We start from the raw sequence: 23,485 nt of genomic DNA, 5'->3' as shown, positions 1-23,485 counted from the left end.
TGATTTATTGATGATTTATCATCAGGTTTCCCAGACTGTGTGTTTTGGTGCTTGGCTCCCTGTAATCGCTGCATGTGTCTGTTATTTTTCTTCTGCTCTCACTTCATCTACAGGACAATATTATAATTATCAGAGGTTTTATATTTCTATGATGAAGACCATTCCTGAGGTTTGTTGCGCCCCCCCCCCCCCCCCACTTCCCCTGTGTGATATAAAGCAGAGACAAACGTCAAACTTCTCTCAGCTCATAACTCAAACAAAACCCCCGGCATTAAAGAGCCTCGTCCTGCCGCTGGACAGCGGGAGTGTTTTGGGTTCTCTGAAATTATCAGCAGCTCACAGGAACATTCTGCATAAACCACATCGATCACACTGACACCAGGGCCTTTAAAAAGCTCTTCAAATTTATCTCCACCTACCTGACATGATATCTCACAACACCCCCAAACACCCCTATCTGCTTCTCTGATACCCCTGCTCCACTTCCCGAAACCCCACAATACCCCCCGAAACCCCACAATACTCCACAATACCCCCTGAAACACCACAATACCCCCTGAAAACCCCCAATACTCCACAATACCCCCTGAAACCCCACAATACCCCCCGAAACCCCACAATACCTCACAATACCCCCTGAAACCCCACAATACCCCCCGAAACCCCACAATACTCCACAATACCCCCTGAAACCCCACAATACCCCACAATACCCCCTGAAACCCCACAATACCCCACAATACCCCACAATACCCCCTGAAACCCCACAATACCCCACAATACCCCCTGAAACCCCACAATACCCCACAATACCCCACAATACCCCCTGAAACCCCACAATACCCCCTGAAACCCCACAATACCCCACAATACCCCCTGAAACCCCACAATACCCCACAATACCCCCTGAAACCCCACAATACCCCCTGAAACCCCACAATACCCCACAATTCCCCCTGAAACCCCACAATACCCCCCGAAACCCCACAATACTCCACAATACCCCCTGAAACCCCACAATACCCCCTCTGGGCTTCCTGCTGGTGTCAGGCGCTGGGGAGGTTAGAGACTGCGTAATGATGAAATGAGCTGAAAGTCGGGGAGGTCTGGGTACACTTTTTCATTTATTTATTTAGGGGAACATGGCCAGAGGCTGGTGTATGTGTGTGTGTGTGTGTGTGTGTGTGAATAATTAAACAGATTCATTACTCTCTTATTCACCACAGATATTAATATGCATAAGAAGAGCTGTAAGTCTGATGATGAACTGATTTGGATCTGTTATTAATGTGTATTAATGTGTGAATAAACACTGAATAATGTTATTACGTCTGAAGAGAGGAATGCTGTGAAATCCTAACATAATAAATAAAACCTCGCTCTTTCTGCAGTCTGTGTAAATGATGAGTCATGTAAAGGTCATGTGATGAGATCTTCAATATATATATTTAGAACGTTTCTGCTTTCTTTTAGACACTAACATTAACATAAGCTCAGTGGAGCAAGTTTTCTCAGTCGCTTCCCAAACATTCTTTCCCACAGTGAGATTTTACACAAACAGTAAATCAGTGAAACGTCACCGAGCCTCAGTCATCAGCTGCTTCACAGCTAACCGTCACTCCGACCTCATCGGCTTTGTTCAAACTAAACACATCGTTTCACTGACTGATAATCATGTTGTTGTTGTTGTTGTTGTTGTTAGCAGTATTAGCAACTATACTCCTGTAGTTGTTTACATCACTGCAACTCAATTTTAATGTAAGATGCCATACAATTTAATTTTTAGATTATTATAGATCAGATTGTAGATTTTGTAGATTGTTACAGGTGTTTTGTATTACAGGTGTTTTGTATTACAGGTGTTTTGTATTACAGGTGTTTTGTATGACACTATTACAGGTGTTTTGTATTACAGGTGTTTTGTATTACAGGTGTTTTGCAGGTTAATATACATTATTCTAGTTTTTTGTAAGTTATTAGAGAATATTGTTGTTATTATGTTATTAAGGGTGTTTTGCTGGTTAAACTCGGTTATTACACGTTATTATCTGTTATTAGAGGTTATTAGTTATTAGTTTTGTAGGTGAATACAGGAGCTGATGTTTGTGTTTTTACCTGGGGCCACCTGCTGGTTATTTTCGGAACTGCAGTAATTTTCGTTTTGATGACGTGAGGCCGGATCTTGCGTCACCACTTCCGCCGCCTCGCGCTCTTGTCTCATGGTAACGCGTGTAAACAGATGGCGCTTCTGTAATAACGACATGATGTTTATCTGGTGAATTATTGAGCAGAAGAGGAATGAATTAAAGTCAGTGTTTCGGAAACAGAGAGATTTCTGATAATCCTCAGAGCGGCTCATTTTATCATCCTGGTGTTTTATAAAGGTTTATGAGTTTAAAGTCTCAGGCAGCTTCAGAGCTGCAGTATGGCTGAGGATTTCTGCACCACTCTGGCCCACACCAGAAGCCCAAAAACCTCCAGAAGAACCACCTTCCAGGTGAGAAACCTGTCTGTGTATACTCTCTGATCTTCTGCAGCATTAGTATTATTATTATTATTATTATTATTGTTATTATTATATTATTACAGGATGAGCTGGAAGCAGCAGTTAACGAGAGAGCTGTCAGAAACAGAGTGTCTCATTTTAACTCTTATGCCTTTAATGATGAAGATGATGAAGATGATGATGATGATGGTGAGTTTATAAACAGAACTGCTGAAATAAAATGTCGCTTTGTCGTTTTTAATTCTCAGATTTACACTAATTTTGAATGAAAATTTTAGACTTTCAGTAGAATTGATGAAATAAATCTGCTTTATACATTTTTTTGTTTGTATGTTTTATTTACTGTTATATAAAATATTATATGAAATATTCCTCTCCACTCTTATTATCAGATTGAACAAAGGCGCATGGTAAAGTTTTGTGCGGAGTGTGTGGACGCGTGATCTGGATATTCGACGGTTTTATTCCTGGGATTTTTTAAAGAACTCTTTTTCTTCATTGAGATATTTTTTGCTGGAGTGTGTGAGAAAGTGAAAATCTGATTAAACTAAAAAATAACAACAACAAAACTGAGCAAGACAAGAAAATCAGATCAGTGTGTGTGTGTGTGTGTGTGTGTGTGTGTGGATGATGGATTTACACTTTTTCAGTTATGGAAAGTTTATGGATTAGTGATAAATTTATGGTTTATATTTTATGTTGTTTAAGGGATGAGAGATTTTCATGGTCACAGTGTGAAAGTGTGTAAGAAACTCTTACTGTATAATTGTTTCATTTCTGGTTAATTCTTGGACTTGGTTTGTTTATTACACTTGCTGTACGATGAATCAGACTCTTTCATGATCGTGAATCAGACAGTTGTTTCTCTGCAGATGTCCTCAAAGAGCTGCTGAAGACGAGGAGGAAGAAGATCGACATGTTCAAAGTCTCAAGAACAAAAACCTCAATCAGTGACTTTAAACTGTCAGATGACGAGGAGGAGAACATCAGACCCAAAAAAGTCTCCTTCCTGAAGAGCCAGAGAAACTCTGACACTCTCACATCAGATGCTCTCAGATCAGAAACTGGCAGATCAGACAGTATCAGATCAAACGCTCTCATATCAGATACTCTCGGATCAGACACACTCAGATCAGATGCTCTCTGGTCAGAATCTCTCAGGTCAGACGCTTTCAGAACAAATGCTTTCAGATCAGATGCTCTCATATCAGACAATCTCAGATCAGACACTCCCAAATCGGACACTCTCAGATCAAACAATCTAAGATCAGACACTCTCAGATCAGACAGGTCTTTAATTTCTCACCAAAGTGTGAACAAGGTACAGAGTCGAGACAGAAGTCACCAGGACTCAGAGTTTACTTCACACTCTGAATCATCTGCACAACACAACAGCCAATCGGAATCTCCTGTGGTGAGAAAGAGCCAATCAGAATCCTCTGCCTGCAGGAGGAGCCTATCAGAATCGCCTCTGTATTCAGAGAACAGCCAATGGGAATCCAGCTCTGAGGGTGAGATCCCACCTCCTCAGTTCTCGATTAAAGTTGGTTCTTGTAGAAGCTTATTTTCCACACCACACACTCAGATCTCCAACAGGTCACAGTGTAATGATTCACTTTAATAATGATTCACTTTAATAATGATTCAGTTTAATAATGATTCACTTTAATAATGATTCAGTTTAATAATGATTCAGTTTAATAATGATTCACTTTAATAATGATTCACTTTAATAATGATTCACTTTAATAATGATTCATTAACAATCCGAGTGCAGACATCATCACTGAAAAACACGTTTCTCTTTCTGATGCTTGTGAGTCTGCGCAGGAACCAGATTTCATTTAGCTAAGAGAGACTCACACACACTCATCACCTCCTCACCACACACACACTCATCACCTCCTCACTACACACACACTCATCACCTCCTCACCACACATACACTCATCACCTCCTCACCACACACACACTCATCACCTCCTCACCACACACACACTCATCACCTCCTCACCACACACACTCATCACCTCCTCACCACACACACACTCATCACCTCCTCACCACACACAGTCATCACCTCCTCACCACACACACACTCATCACCTCCTCACCACACACACACTCATCACCTCCTCACCACACACACTCATCACCTCCTCACCACACACACTCATCACCTCCTCACCACACACACTCATCACCTCCTCACTACACACACACTCATCACCTCCTCACCACACACACACTCATCACCTCCTCACTACACACACACTCATCACCTCCTCACCACACACACTCATCACCTCCTCACCACACACTCATCACCTCCTCACCACACACACACTCATCACCTCCTCACCACAAACACACTCATCACCTCCTCACCACACACACTCATCACCTCCTCACCACACATACACTCATCACCTCCTCACCACACACAGTCATCACCTCCTCACCACACACACACTCATCACCTCCTCACCACACACACACTCATCACCTCCTCACCACACACAGTCATCACCTCCTCACCACACACACACTCATCACCTCCTCACCACACACACACTCATCACCTCCTCACCACACACACTCATCACCTCCTCACCACACACACTCATCACCTCCTCACCACACACACTCATCACCTCCTCACTACACACACACTCATCACCTCCTCACCACACACACACTCATCACCTCCTCACCACACACACACTCATCACCTCCTCACCACAAACACACTCATCACCTCCTCACCACACACACACTCATCACCTCCTCACCACACACACACTCATCACCTCCTCACCACACACACTCATCACCTCCTCACCACACACACACTCATCACCTCCTCACCACACACAGTCATCACCTCCTCACCACACACACACTCATCACCTCCTCACCACACACACACTCATCACCTCCTCACCACACACACTCATCACCTCCTCACCACACACACTCATCACCTCCTCACCACACACACTCATCACCTCCTCACTACACACACACTCATCACCTCCTCACCACACACACACTCATCACCTCCTCACTACACACACACTCATCACCTCCTCACCACACATACACTCATCACCTCCTCACCACACACACACTCATCACCTCCTCACCACAAACACACTCATCACCTCCTCACCACACACACTCATCACCTCCTCACCACACACACACTCATCACCTCCTCACCACACACAGTCATCACCTCCTCACTACACACACACTCATCACCTCCTCACCACACACACACTCATCACCTCCTCACTACACACACACTCATCACCTCCTCACCACACATACACTCATCACCTCCTCACCACACACACACTCATCACCTCCTCACCACAAACACACTCATCACCTCCTCACCACACACACACACTCATCACCTCCTCACCACACACACTCATCACCTCCTCACTACACACACACTCATCACCTCCTCACCACACACACTCATCACCTCCTCACCACACACACACTCATCACCTCCTCACCACACACACTCATCACCTCCTCACCACACATACACTCATCACCTCCTCACCACACAGTCATCACCTCCTCACCACACACACACTCATCACCTCCTCACCACACACACACTCATCACCTCCTCACCACACACAGTCATCACCTCCTCACCACACACACACTCATCACCTCCTCACCACACACACACTCATCACCTCCTCACCACACACACTCATCACCTCCTCACCACACACACTCATCACCTCCTCACCACACACACTCATCACCTCCTCACTACACACACACTCATCACCTCCTCACCACACACACACTCATCACCTCCTCACCACACACACACACTCATCACCTCCTCACCACAAACACACTCATCACCTCCTCACCACACACACACTCATCACCTCCTCACCACACACACACTCATCACCTCCTCACCACACACACTCATCACCTCCTCACCACACACACACTCATCACCTCCTCACCACACACAGTCATCACCTCCTCACCACACACACACTCATCACCTCCTCACCACACACACACTCATCACCTCCTCACCACACACACTCATCACCTCCTCACCACACACACTCATCACCTCCTCACCACACACACTCATCACCTCCTCACTACACACACACTCATCACCTCCTCACCACACACACACTCATCACCTCCTCACTACACACACACTCATCACCTCCTCACCACACATACACTCATCACCTCCTCACCACACACACACTCATCACCTCCTCACCACAAACACACTCATCACCTCCTCACCACACACACTCATCACCTCCTCACCACACACACACTCATCACCTCCTCACCACACACAGTCATCACCTCCTCACCACACACACTCATCACCTCCTCACCACACACACACTCATCACCTCCTCACCACACACAGTCATCACCTCCTCACCACACACACACTCATCACCTCCTCACCACACACACACTCATCACCTCCTCACCACACACACACTCATCACCTCCTCACCACACACACTCATCACCTCCTCACCACACACACTCATCACCTCCTCACCACACACACACTCATCACCTCCTCACCACACACAGTCATCACCTCCTCACCACACACACACTCATCACCTCCTCACCACACACACACTCATCACCTCCTCACCACACACACTCATCACCTCCTCACCACACATACACTCATCACCTCCTCACCACACACACACTCATCACCTCCTCACCACAAACACACTCATCACCTCCTCACCACACACACTCATCACCTCCTCACCACACACACACTCATCACCTCCTCACCACACACACACTCATCACCTCCTCACCACACACACACTCATCACCTCCTCACCACACACACACTCATCACCTCCTCACCACACACACTCATCACCTCCTCACCACACACACACTCATCACCTCCTCACCACACACAGTCATCACCTCCTCACCACACACACACTCATCACCTCCTCACCACACACACACTCATCACCTCCTCACCACACACACTCATCACCTCCTCACCACACACACTCATCACCTCCTCACCACACACACTCATCACCTCCTCACTACACACACACTCATCACCTCCTCACCACACACACACTCATCACCTCCTCACCACACACACACTCATCACCTCCTCACCACACATACACTCATCACCTCCTCACCACACACACACTCATCACCTCCTCACCACAAACACACTCATCACCTCCTCACCACACACACTCATCACCTCCTCACCACACACACACTCATCACCTCCTCACCACACACAGTCATCACCTCCTCACCACACACACACTCATCACCTCCTCACCACACACACACTCATCACCTCCTCACCACACACACTCATCACCTCCTCACCGCACACACTCATCACCTCCTCACCACACACACTCATCACCTCCTCACCACACACACACTCATCACCTCCTCACCACACACACTCATCACCTCCTCACCACACACACTCTTCACCTCCTCAACACACACACTCATCACCTCCTCACCACACTCATCACCTCCTCACCACACACACACTCATCACCTCCTCACCACACACACTCATCACCTCCTCACTACACACACACTCATCACCTCCTCACCACACACACTCATCACCTCCTCACTACACACACACTCATCACCTCCTCACTACACACACACTCATCACCTCCTCACCACACACACTCATCACCTCCTCACTACACACACACTCATCACCTCCTCACCGCACACACTCATCACCTCCTCACTACACACACTCATCACCTCCTCACTACACACACACTCATCACCTCCTCACCACACACACACTCATCACCTCCTCACCACACACACTCATCACCTCCTCACCACACACACTCATCACCTCCTCACTACACACACACTCATCACCTCCTCACCACACACACTCATCACCTCCTCACCGCACACACTCATCACCTCCTCACCACACACACTCATCACCTCCTCACTACACACACACTCATCACCTCCTCACTACACACACTCATCACCTCCTCACTACACACACTCATCACCTCCTCACCACACACACTCATCACCTCCTCACCACACACACACTCATCACCTCCTCACCACAAACACACTCATCACCTCCTCACCACACACACTCATCACCTCCTCACCACACACACACTCATCACCTCCTCACCACACACACTCATCACCTCCTCACCACACACACTCATCACCTCCTCACCACACACACACTCATCACCTCCTCACTACACACACACTCATCACCTCCTCACCGCACACACTCATCACCTCCTCAACACACACTCATCACCTCCTCACCACACTCATCACCTCCTCACCACACACACTCATCACCTCCTCACTACACACACACTCATCACCTCCTCACCACACACACTCATCACCTCCTCACCACACACACTCATCACCTCCTCACCACACACACACTCATCACCTCCTCACCACACACACTCATCACCTCCTCACTACACACACACTCATCACCTCCTCACCACACACACTCATCACCTCCTCACCGCACACACTCATCACCTCCTCACCACACACACTCATCACCTCCTCACCACACACACTCATCACCTCCTCACTACACACACACTCATCACCTCCTCACTACACACACTCATCACCTCCTCACTACACACACTCATCACCTCCTCACCACACACACTCATCACCTCCTCACCACACACACTCATCACCTCCTCACTACACACACACTCATCACCTCCTCACCGCACACACTCATCACCTCCTCACTACACACACTCATCACCTCCTCACCACACACACTCATCACCTCCTCACTACACACACTCATCACCTCCTCACTACACACACACTCATCACCTCCTCACCACACACACTCATCACCTCCTCACCACACACACTCATCACCTCCTCACTACACACACACTCATCACCTCCTCACCACACACACTCATCACCTCCTCACCGCACACACTCATCACCTCCTCACCACACACACTCATCACCTCCTCACTACACACACACTCATCACCTCCTCACTACACACACTCATCACCTCCTCACTACACACACTCATCACCTCCTCACCACACACACTCATCACCTCCTCACCACACACACTCATCACCTCCTCACCACACACACACTCATCACCTCCTCACTACACACACACTCATCACCTCCTCACCGCACACACTCATCACCTCCTCAACACACACTCATCACCTCCTCACCACACTCATCACCTCCTCACCACACACACTCATCACCTCCTCACTACACACACACTCATCACCTCCTCACCACACACACTCATCACCTCCTCACCACACACACTCATCACCTCCTCACCACACACACACTCATCACCTCCTCACCACACACACTCATCACCTCCTCACTACACACACACTCATCACCTCCTCACCACACACACTCATCACCTCCTCACCGCACACACTCATCACCTCCTCACCGCACACACTCATCACCTCCTCACCACACACACTCATCACCTCCTCACCACACACAGTCATCACCTCCTCACCACACACACTCATCACCTCCTCACCACACACACTCATCACCTCCTCACCACACACACTCATCACCTCGTCACTACACACACACTCATCACCTCCTCACCGCACACACTCATCACCTCCTCACTACACACACTCATCACCTCCTCACCACACACACTCATCACCTCCTCACTACACACACTCATCACCTCCTCACTACACACACACTCATCACCTCCTCAACACACACACTCATCACCTCCTCACCACACACACACTCATCACCTCCTCACCACACACACTCATCACCTCCTCACCACACACACTCATCACCTCCTCACCGCACACACACTCATCACCTCCTCACCGCACACACACTCATCACCTCCTCACTACACACACACTCATCACCTCCTCACCACACACACTCATCACCTCCTCACTACACACACTCATCACCTCCTCACTACACACACACTCATCACCTCCTCAACACACACACTCATCACCTCCTCACCACACACACACTCATCACCTCCTCACCACACACACTCATCACCTCCTCACCACACACACTCATCACCTCCTCACCGCACACACACTCATCACCTCCTCACCGCACACACACTCATCACCTCCTCACTACACACACACTCATCACCTCCTCACCGCACACACACTCATCACCTCCTCACTACACACACACTCATCACCTCCTCACTACACACACACTCATTACCTCCTCACCACACACAGTCATCACCTCCTCACCACACACACACTCATCACCTCCTCACTACACACACTCATCACCTCCTCACCGCACACACACTCATCACCTCTTCACTGCACACACACTCATCACCTCCTCACCACACACAGTCATCACCTCCTCACTACACACACAGTCATCACCTCCTCACTACACACACTCTTCACCTCCTCAACACACACACTCATCACCTCCTCACCACACACACTCATCACCTCCTCACCACACACACTCATCACCTCCTCAACGCACACACTCATCACCTCCTCACCACACACACTCAATACCTCCTCACTACACACACACTCATCACCTCCTCACCACACACACTCATCACCTCCTCACCACACACACTCATCACCTCCTCACCACACACACTCATCACCTCCTCACCACACACACACTCATCACCTCCTCACCACACACACTCATCACCTCCTCACTACACACACACTCATCACCTCCTCACCACACACACACTCATCACCTCCTCACCACACACACTCATCACCTCCTCACCACACACACTCATCACCTCCTCACTACACACACTCATCACCTCCTCACCGCAGAGACTCATCACCTCCTCACTACACACACTCATCACCTCCTCACTACACACACACTCATCACCTCCTCACCACACACACTCATCACCTCCTCAACACACACACTCATCACCTCCTCACCACACACACTCATCACCTCCTCAACGCACACACTCATCACCTCCTCACCACACACAGTCATCACCTCCTCACCACACACACACTCATCACCTCCTCACTACACACACACTCATCACCTCCTCACCACACACACTCATCACCTCCTCACTACACACACTCATCACCTCCTCACCACACACACTCATCACCTCCTCACCACACACACAGTCATCACCTCCTCACCACACACACTCATCACCTCCTCACCACACACACACTCATCACCTCCTCACTACACACACACTCATCACCTCCTCACTACACACACACTCATCACCTCCTCACTACACACACACTCATCACCTCCTCACCACACACACTCATCACCTCCTCACCACACACACAGTCATCACCTCCTCACCACACACACTCATCACCTCCTCACCACACACACACTCATCACCTCCTCACTACACACACACTCATCACCTCCTCACCACACACACTCATCACCTCCTCACCACACACACACTCATCACCTCCTCACCACACACACTCATCACCTCCTCACCACACACACTCATCACCTCCTCACCACACACACTCATCACCTCCTCACTACACACACTCATCACCTCCTCACTACACACACACTCATCACCTCCTCAACACACACACTCATCACCTCCTCACCACACACACACTCATCACCTCCTCACCACACACACTCATCACCTCCTCACCGCACACACACTCATCACCTCCTCACCGCACACACACTCATCACCTCCTCACTACACACACACTCATCACCTCCTCACTACACACACACTCATTACCTCCTCACCACACACACTCATCACCTCCTCACCACACACACTCATCACCTCCTCACCACACACACACTCATCACCTCCTCACCACACACAGTCATCACCTCCTCACCACACACACACTCATCACCTCCTCACTACACACACTCATCACCTCCTCACCGCACACACACTCATCACCTCTTCACTGCACACACACTCATCACCTCCTCACCACACACAGTCATCACCTCCTCACTACACACACAGTCATCACCTCCTCACTACACACACTCTTCACCTCCTCAACACACACACTCATCACCTCCTCACCACACACACTCATCACCTCCTCACCACACACACTCATCACCTCCTCAACGCACACACTCATCACCTCCTCACCACACACACTCAATACCTCCTCACTACACACACACTCATCACCTCCTCACCACACACACTCATCACCTCCTCACCACACACACTCATCACCTCCTCACCACACACACTCATCACCTCCTCACCACACACACACTCATCACCTCCTCACCACACACACTCATCACCTCCTCACTACACACACACTCATCACCTCCTCACTACACACACACTCATCACCTCCTCACCACACACACTCATCACCTCCTCACCACACACACTCATCACCTCCTCACCACACACACTCATCACCTCCTCAAAACACACACTCATCACCTCCTCACCGCACACACACTCATCACCTCCTCACCACACACACTCATCACCTCCTCACCGCACACACACTCATCACCTCCTCACCACACACACTCATCACCTCCTCACCACACACACACTCATCACCTCCTCACCACACACAGTCATCACCTCCTCACCACACACACACTCATCACCTCCTCACCACACACACTCATCACCTCCTCACCACACACACACTCATCACCTCCTCACTACACACACACTCATCACCTCCTCACCACACACACTCATCACCTCCTCACCACACACAGTCATCACCTCCTCACCACACACACACTCATCACCTCCTCACCACACACACTCATCACCTCCTCACCACACACACTCATCACCTCCTCACCGCACACACACTCATCACCTCCTCACCACACACACTCATCACCTCCTCACCACACACACTCATCACCTCTTCACTGCACACACACTCATCACCTCCTCACCACACACAGTCATCACCTCCTCACTACACACACAGTCATCACCTCCTCACTACACACACTCTTCACCTCCTCAACACACACACTCAACACCTCCTCACCACACACACTCATCACCTCCTCACCACACACACTCATCACCTCCTCACCACACACACTCATCACCTCCTCACCACACACACTCATCACCTCCTCACCACACACACACTCATCACCTCCTCACCACACACACTCATCACCTCCTCAAAACACACACTCATCACCTCCTCACCACACACACACTCATCACCTCCTCACCACACACACTCATCACCTCCTCACCGCACACACACTCATCACCTCCTCACCACACACACACTCATCACCTCCTCACCACACACACTCATCACCTCCTCACCACACACACACTCATCACCTCCTCACTACACACACACTCATCACCTCCTCACCACACACACTCATCACCTCCTCACCACACACAGTCATCACCTCCTCACCACACACACACTCATCACCTCCTCACCACACACACTCATCACCTCCTCACCACACACACTCATCACCTCCTCACCGCACACACACTCATCACCTCCTCACCACACACACTCATCACCTCCTCACCACACACACTCATCACCTCCTCACTACACACACTCATCACCTCCTCACCGCAGAGACTCATCACCTCCTCACTACACACACTCATCACCTCCTCACTACACACACACTCATCACCTCCTCACCACACACACTCATCACCTCCTCAACACACACACTCCTCACCTCCTCACCACACACACTCATCACCTCCTCAACGCACACACTCATCACCTCCTCACCACACACACTCATCACCTCCTCACTACACACACACTCATCACCTCCTCACTACACACACACTCATCACCTCCTCACCACACACACTCATCACCTCCTCACCACACACACTCATCACCTCCTCACCACACACACTCATCACCTCCTCAAAACACACACTCATCACCTCCTCACCGCACACACACTCATCACCTCCTCACCACACACACTCATCACCTCCTCACCGCACACACACTCATCACCTCCTCACCACACACACTCATCACCTCCTCACCACACACACACTCATCACCTCCTCACCACACACAGTCATCACCTCCTCACCACACACACAGTCATCACCTCCTCACCACACACACTCATCACCTCCTCACCACACACACACTCATCACCTCCTCACTACACACACACTCATCACCTCCTCACCACACACACTCATCACCTCCTCACCACACACAGTCATCACCTCCTCACCACACACACACTCATCACCTCCTCACCACACACACTCATCACCTCCTCACCACACACACTCATCACCTCCTCACCACACACACACTCATCACCTCCTCACCACACACACTCATCACCTCCTCAAAACACACACTCATCACCTCCTCACCACACACACACTCATCACCTCCTCACCACACACACTCATCACCTCCTCACCGCACACACACTCATCACCTCCTCACCACACACACACTCATCACCTCCTCACCACACACACTCATCACCTCCTCACCACACACACACTCATCACCTCCTCACTACACACACACTCATCACCTCCTCACCACACACACTCATCACCTCCTCACCACACACAGTCATCACCTCCTCACCACACACACACTCATCACCTCCTCACCACACACACTCATCACCTCCTCACCACACACACTCATCACCTCCTCACCGCACACACACTCATCACCTCCTCACCACACACACTCATCACCTCCTCACCACACACACTCATCACCTCCTCAACACACACACTCATCACCTCCTCACTACACACACTCATCACCTCCTCACCACACACACTCATCACCTCCTCACTACACACACACTCATCACCTCCTCACCACACACACACTCATCACCTCCTCACCACACACACTCATCACCTCCTCACCACACACACTCATCACCTCCTCACCGCACACACACTCATCACCTCCTCACCACACACACTCATCACCTCCTCACCACACACACACTCATCACCTCCTCACCACACACACTCATCACCTCCTCAAAACACACACTCATCACCTCCTCACCGCACACACACTCATCACCTCCTCACCACACACACTCATCACCTCCTCACCGCACACACACTCATCACCTCCTCACCACACACACTCATCACCTCCTCACCACACACACACTCATCACCTCCTCACCACACACAGTCATCACCTCCTCACCACACACACACTCATCACCTCCTCACCACACACACTCATCACCTCCTCACCACACACACACTCATCACCTCCTCACTACACACACACTCATCACCTCCTCACCACACACACTCATCACCTCCTCACCACACACAGTCATCACCTCCTCACCACACACACACTCATCACCTCCTCACCACACACACTCATCACCTCCTCACCACACACACTCATCACCTCCTCACCGCACACACACTCATCACCTCCTCACCACACACACTCATCACCTCCTCACCACACACACTCATCACCTCCTCAACACACACACTCATCACCTCCTCACTACACACACTCATCACCTCCTCACCACACACACTCATCACCTCCTCACTACACACACACTCATCACCTCCTCACCACACACACACTCATCACCTCCTCACCACACACACTCATCACCTCCTCACCACACACAATCATCACCTCCTCACCGCACACACACTCATCACCTCCTCACCACACACACTCATCACCTCCTCACCACACACACACTCATCACCTCCTCACCACACACACTCATCACCTCCTCACTACACACACACTCATCACCTCCTCAACACACACACACTCATCACCTCCTCAACACACACACTCATCACCTCCTCACCGCACACACACTCATCACCTCCTCACCACACACACACTCATCACCTCCTCACTACACACACACTCATCACCTCCTCACTACACAGACACTCATCACCTCCTCACTACACAGACACACACACACATACATATACAGAGAGAGGTGTTGATGTGATTTACCTGTGTACAGGTGTGTTAGAGGCCATGCCCCCAAAACCTGCCCCCCGTCAGCGAGCTCCTCACTCAGCTATCAGTGGACGCGATGAAGAGGACGGACGAACACAAACTCCATGCAGCAGAGCTGCTACCTCGCCTGTGTCCAACACCAACACCAACACCTCCACCTCCACATCCTCTCAGACTGCAGGGAATTCTGGGAGTGATGCCAGACAGGTGAGTACAGGAAGTACAGGTACAGCTCACACCCAGCGATAAGGACCACTGTACCTGTCCTTGTCATTGAGGTGATAGCCTTATCTTCTGTACCTTTTGTACGAATCTCTCGCCTCTGAATGTGAAAATAGACACACACACACACTTCCAGGTAAAATATACACACTAAAGGTACTAAAGGTGTACTCTTGAAGGTTCTACCTCAGCCATAAGGACAACTGTGCAACTGTATCCCAAAAATGTTCCCTAGATTCCCAGTGGCCTCCTCCTGAAGGGGACTTAGTGTAGTGACTGAAGTGTCCATGATAATGTGTTATAAAATCGCAGTAGAAGTGTTATCACAGTACATGTGTTCAGGTAAATGCTGAATTTCTACACACCTGAAGTGTGTCATTAATCCTGAAGGTTCAGTTATTTTACATGTTGCTGTTGATTGCAGGACGGTGTGTCTGTGAAGGCGAACACACACTCCAGGCCACTAGAGGGCGCTGAGAGCACAGGTAATACTCTCTCCTTTCTTTTGATCTGTTGAAATTTGAAGTTATATTTAGGTGTGTAATTTTTGCCGTTACAGATGAACACGTTCTGTATGATGGCATGTCGTTTATAGAAATTAATTTTCTTTATTAATGCAGATGTTTCAGCAGCAGAACAAAGAAAACAGGAAGATTATCAGGTATGTCATAATAATACTTCTATAAAATGATTATAAAAATAAATGTTAGTGAATGTTAGTTTATTGTTAATTATTTTCATGTAGCTCGGTTCCGAAGTCTCTCCTGTAACAGACAGTGAAATTTCCTCCACATGGCGAGCCAGGTCAGTTCATACTTCTGTTCTTATTAAAATGTAATGAAATGCTCAGTGCCGTCTTCCACATCTTCATCTGTTGGATTGCAGATCTTCAGCTTCTCGACCAGGAAGCTCCAGAAAGTCCAGGAGCACCCCATCCTACAGCGCGGAGTCCCGATATCTGGGAACATTAAAGGTTCTGGAGCAGAAGTCGTGTTTACAGGAGACGGCACCGGACACTGCAGATTCCCTAAGAGCCGCCGTTTATCAGGTCTGATTTAAACACAACATTTACCCCGAGGTCTAAAACCGCTTCGTCTCCACTCATCAGGCCTGGAACCAGAACTAATCTCAAACACTGGGTCTGTTCCAGCACCACAAACCTGGAACCAAGAGACCAGTTACACTTGCCTTCAGCTTTATTGTATAGAACAGGTTTTAAATTCAACTGAGCAGTCAATTAGGTTTCAAGTGATAATAATTAGTAATAACTACAATATTTACATAACTATAATAATAATAATAATAATGATAATAATAAGGCTGTACTGAGCAGCTACACATTTAGGGGGTTAAACTGTGCTGTGCTAAAGTCACCTTTCTCTCAAACTCTTCAAACTTTACTTAAAAATATCACCCTGTGGGCTCTGGAGTGGTGCAGCAGAAAAGCGTTCATCCTGTCGTCCGGAGATCACGAGTTCAGATGCCAACCGTGCCACAGCTATCCATGGCTGAGAGTCAAGGAAAGCCTTTGGGTGGGAGGGGCAAACCTTCTCTCCTGTCAATCACAGCCTGTGAGCTCATGTATGTGGAAGAGGGCAGAAAGTGCTTTCCCCCAAGCGTGTTGCCGTGTGATACGTGAGCAGTGGGTTGGCTTCAGGGAGCATGTGTTAGCCTTCACCCTCCCTGGCTGGTGGCAGACGTATGATGGCTGATGGGTGGGAACTGCACCCCTTCCCAAAAAAAATTAATTAATATAAGACTTTTTTGTCCACAGGACTGGTTAAAGAAGAAAGAAGAGAATCTGCAGGCGACTTTTAGAGTTAAAAAACAAGAAGAAAAACTGAAAGAGGAGAAAAAAACAGAGGTGAAATCATTGTGTTTATTTTGCTGTTATTTTCTGCTGGTAATATAAAAGTGTATAAATTAACTGCAATTCTTTATCTAAAAAACATTTAAATCTTGTACTGACTTGTTCTAAAGTTTGTCCTAAACGTGTGTTTATGATTAACTGTTTTCAGGTTAAAGTGTAACACTTTGGAAAATCTGAGTTTTTCATTTGAAAATGTGACAATGTTACTGCATCATCAAATCCATGAGCCAATCAGGATAAATGTGCAAATCAAGGCCATGTATCACTGGTTTACCACGGGGTGAAGGGGAGGGGCCTGAAGGGTTATGGGCACCTCCCATTTGCATATTCACAGAATCTGGGTTTCCTGATAATAAATGTTTTTGTAGAACCATCAGAGCAAACAATTTCTTATAGATTTGTTATAGTGACATTATTATAGTAGTATATATTACAGTAAAATAATATTCATTTATTCTTTGCTGTTCTCTCGATCATACTGCATAAAACTCAACACGGGGATTAAAGTGTCTCTGTGTTACAGGAGGAGACGAGTAAGAAAGCCGAAGCCAAAGCCTCTTATGAAGCCTGGAAAGAAAAGAAACGTGAAGCTTTGAGAGAGAAGATCCGAGAAAAACAGGAGGCGATGAGGAAACTGCAGAAAGAGATGAATGATAAAGAGGAAAGGAAAGAAACAGCAAAATGGGTAAAATTAACAATGAATGCAGACGGAGGGCGTTACTCGTGTTAGAGACGGAGGGCGTTACTCGTGTTAGAGACGGAGGGCGTTACTCGGGTTAGAGACGGAGGACGTTACTCGTGTTAGAGACGGAGGGCGTTACTCGGGTTAGAGACGGAGGGCGTTACTCGGGTTAGAGACGGAGGGCGTTACTCGATTAGCTGCAGTGTGAGTGGTACTGAACCTCCACTGGCGTCACTGTGACATTTCTCTTGAGCAGGTTTTTGAGAAATGGAAGCGAGAACACGATGACCTACTTCGTGAGCAGCTCGAAAAAGAGGTGCGGACTGCAAACAGGCTGAAAGAGAAAAAAGAGAAGGAGAAAGACCAGAGGAAAAGAGACAGCAGTTCTTCATTTGCTCAGTGGTGAGGAGATTTCCTCTGATTTACTCTAAACTGGAGTTTATCACATGATGTAAAACAGTACAGTGAAACTCAATCAACATCAAATTCAAGATTCAATATTCAACATTTTTATTTGTCACATACATAGTTCTATACAGAATATAACCTGCAGTGGAATGAGAAGCGGGTCTTCTGCTCAAATATAAAAATCGGAGACATTGAAAAGTGATGAAAAGAGTAGACACTGAAAGACAGCTCTAATAACGCGTGTGTATCTGTATCTCAGTGTGTTAGAAACATGTGGGTGCTACAAACTACTGAATATTCAGAGATGTCAGTACATTCTGTGTGTGTGTGTGTGAGAGAGAGAGAGAGAGAGAGAGAGAGTGTGTGTCAACATAAGGAGTAATAAAAGTTACTATTAAGTTGATTTTTAAGGAACACGTCGTAATGTTTCTCCATTTATAGTTAAATATAATGTCCTCATTCGAGGTAGTTCCTGTTGTCACTTACGTTATAGCAGCTATAAACACTCGTTCCCTCACCAGCGTCTCTTTATTCTCTCTCTTCAGGTTAATAAGACAAAAAAACACAGCTTGTTCCGCATGTTACTGAGAAACTGCAAAGAAGCGTAAACTCCTCTGTCCTGAAGATGTCAGAAAACCTAAAGTTCCAGCTTTACCTCTGACTGTTACAAAGCGCTGACACTGGAGACTCCTTCCATACATGATAGATAAACATCTCTTTACAGAAAACTTCATCAGATCAATGATTACACTCTTTTTTAAGCAGTTTATGTGGAGCGTTCGCAGTACACGTCCCCGCGAATGAGCTGTTGCTATAGAAACGATAACGTATTAGAACGAGTGCATTAATATAAACCTGCGCTACTGTTAGAGCTGCTGTTATAGAAAACTAATCAACACCTTCTGACCAATCAGAGTGCAGAATATTTATCTATATTCATAAATACACAGATGATGAAGGAATTCTGTCCTGTTTCTGAAATAAAATTCATTATAATATCTCCTGATGCTCAGAGCTAATCTACATGTCCTGTGTGTTTAATATCATTTGAGCATCTTCACATTCTGACTGATTTTGTGGTTTTACAGATGTTGATATTTGTAGTTTTATGTAGCTGTAGTTGTGGGTTTTGTGTATATAAGTGTGTGTGTGATGGTGCAGAATGTCAGTAAATGCCGTGATGTTTGTTTCATCTCTCAGGAGTGACAGGAAGAAGGAGGTGATTGAGGAGAAGCTGAAGTCTGAACGCAGGAAGAAGGAAATAAAAGAGATTGAGGAGAAATATGAGAAGGAAGAAAGAGAAAAGACGGCGCTGGACATGTATGAAAAATGGCTGGTGTGTGGAGTAAACCTTTACGTGTTTCACTTTTACACGTTTATATTCACTTCACAGAGTGTTCAAGTAAAAGCTCTGGTGTGTTTCATTTTCACACAGAAAGCAGAAGATTTAGAGCTTGGTCGTTTGTAGCTGTGCAGTTTCATGTGCAGAAACAGAAACATGCCGTGTTCTGCGTTCTTACTGAAAATATTGATTTTTCAACGCTGGAATGCATTAAAGAATATTAATGATCTGAGAGAAACACCACAGCACAATAAAGCGTTATTTACAGAGTCATTAATCTTTTTATCTCAGTAGCGACAGAGACGGAGTCAGGCTTTAAACCACGGATGCAACCCGAGCACAGAATTCTGCAGGACACAGATTAGATCAGATCCATGGGCAGAATCGGATTTTTAGATCTTTTTTCACACAAGTGTGTTTCTGTCTTTACAGAGAAGGAAAGAGTTTCAGCAGAAACAAGAGCAAAGAGAAAAAAAGATGAAGGCGACTGTAGTGGAGGAGCCGCCGCCCCCGTGGAGCCCCCCGAACAGAACCGTGCCGTTTGGCAAATAATCCTCACTGTATCTCTGGATATACGCTCACCGGCCACTTTATTAGGAACACCTTGACATCTGCTCATTCATTATGCATTGCGCTGCACAGACTGATGCAGGTACAGGTCAGTGCGTGTTGGTGCCAGATGGACTGGTTTGAGTATCTGAAAAACCGCTGATCTGTATAGCCAGACTGGTCTGAGCTGACAGGAAGTCTGTAGTAACACAAATAGCCACTCTTTATAACCATGGTGAGCAGAAAAGAATCTCAGCATGCACAAAACTTTGAACCCTGAGGTGGATGAACTACAACAGCAGAAGACCACATCAGGTTCCTCTCCTGTCAGCTAAGAACAGGAGTCTGAGGCTCTCACCCACACTGGACAGCTGAAGAAAAACATCAGCTGGTCTTTATCCAATCTTCAGATGTCCAGTTTAGGATGATTTTCCCCCGTTGTGATGTTTGATGTGAGCAGTAACTGAAGCTCATGACCTCTATCTGTATCGTTTTATACACTGTGCTCTACCACGTGACTGGCTGGTTGGATAATTGCAGGTGTGTAGGTGTTCCTTATAAAGTGGCCGGTGAGAATCTCTCTGCAGGAGCACTGATGGATCGGCGTGATGGTGAATCTGACAGTAATAACAGGAGCGTGCGCTGCTCCATGTCTGATCTAATTATAAATCTGATTAATTTTGTTGCATTAGTGTGAGTCTGATAAGCACTTTAGCGGAAGAACATTAACTGAAATCTTCAGCGGAAAATATGATCTATTATTGATCTTTAAAGCAACATTCATAAAAAAAGTTTCCAAATGTCTCTTTTGTGATATTATTGTTGAATTTAAATCCTGAAGTTGTTTATATGTTTAATTTCACTTTATTTCTATGTTATTTTGTGTGCGTCATGGTCCTGCTACACAATAAACACAATACTTTATTTATTAATCCTGAAGTGATTCTCTTTATATCTAATTTTATAAAATTAATTAATCAGTCCCACACCAGCATCTGAATTTAACACACCATCAAAATACAGCTCGTTTACATGAATTTACAGGAAGTCATTAAAGTGAGAGAAAAGCTGCTGCAGATGTTTACAGATGTGTTCTCTCATAAAAGTGTTTAGCCTGAAATTAAAACCTGAGCATCCAATGATGAGATTAAAGTGCTGAAACAACAACAATAAATCTCATACTTTTAATACACTTTCGTTTAATCCACTTCCTGTTTTAACTCCACTTCCTGTTTCCTGTGATAATCCATATCTCCATGTTAATCCTGTTCTGCTATATTATTACGTTTTACAGGTTTTATTTACATTGCTGAAGTTTGTGAGATTGTTAGAGCTCGTGTACACAAGCTCTAACAATGATTTCATAAATTTTTTTAATGGTAAAATTGAAAATATCAGGCAAGAAATTGAGACTATTAATTTAAAACCAGACAGTTCTATAACTAACCCTGTAGATGATAATATATTAATATCATATCAACAATTACAATGTTTTACTCCCCTTGAAGAGACTGAACTAATTTCACTAATTTCATCATCAAAAACAATAACCTGTATGCTAGATCCTTTACTTACATGTTTCCTCAAACAGATAATTCCTGAAACAATTAAACCTCTTCTAAAGATAATCAGTTCTTCCCTTAGCATTGGCTATGTACCTAAATCTTTTAAATTAGCAGTTATCAAGCCCCTGATTAAAAAACCTGACCTTGACCCCTGTCAACTGTCCAACTACAGGCCAATATCAAACCTCCCCTTTATTTCCAAG

The 23,485-nt window shown here is 47.0% G+C and overlaps 1 protein-coding gene across 1 annotated transcript; it reads left to right on the top strand.

Moving 5' to 3' along the window:
• Positions 1 to 2,211: 2,211 nt before the first annotated feature.
• map9 (microtubule-associated protein 9) lies at positions 2,212 to 22,626 on the top strand. Its single transcript, XM_053230690.1, has 13 exons — positions 2,212 to 2,497; positions 2,590 to 2,695; positions 3,379 to 4,017; positions 16,649 to 16,851; positions 17,291 to 17,351; positions 17,487 to 17,527; positions 17,612 to 17,670; positions 17,752 to 17,914; positions 18,641 to 18,730; positions 19,260 to 19,421; positions 19,675 to 19,820; positions 21,027 to 21,162; positions 21,601 to 22,626. Exons 1-13 carry the CDS (start codon positions 2,426 to 2,428, stop codon positions 21,718 to 21,720), a joined length of 1,998 nt encoding a protein of 665 aa, XP_053086665.1. The 5' UTR covers positions 2,212 to 2,425; the 3' UTR covers positions 21,721 to 22,626.
• Positions 22,627 to 23,485: the final 859 nt, after the last annotated feature.

Source organism: Pangasianodon hypophthalmus, chromosome 28 (assembly GCF_027358585.1).
Source record: "Pangasianodon hypophthalmus isolate fPanHyp1 chromosome 28, fPanHyp1.pri, whole genome shotgun sequence".
Taxonomy (NCBI): Eukaryota; Metazoa; Chordata; class Actinopteri; order Siluriformes; family Pangasiidae; genus Pangasianodon; species Pangasianodon hypophthalmus.
This window is presented reverse-complemented; position numbering and strand designations above follow the sequence as displayed.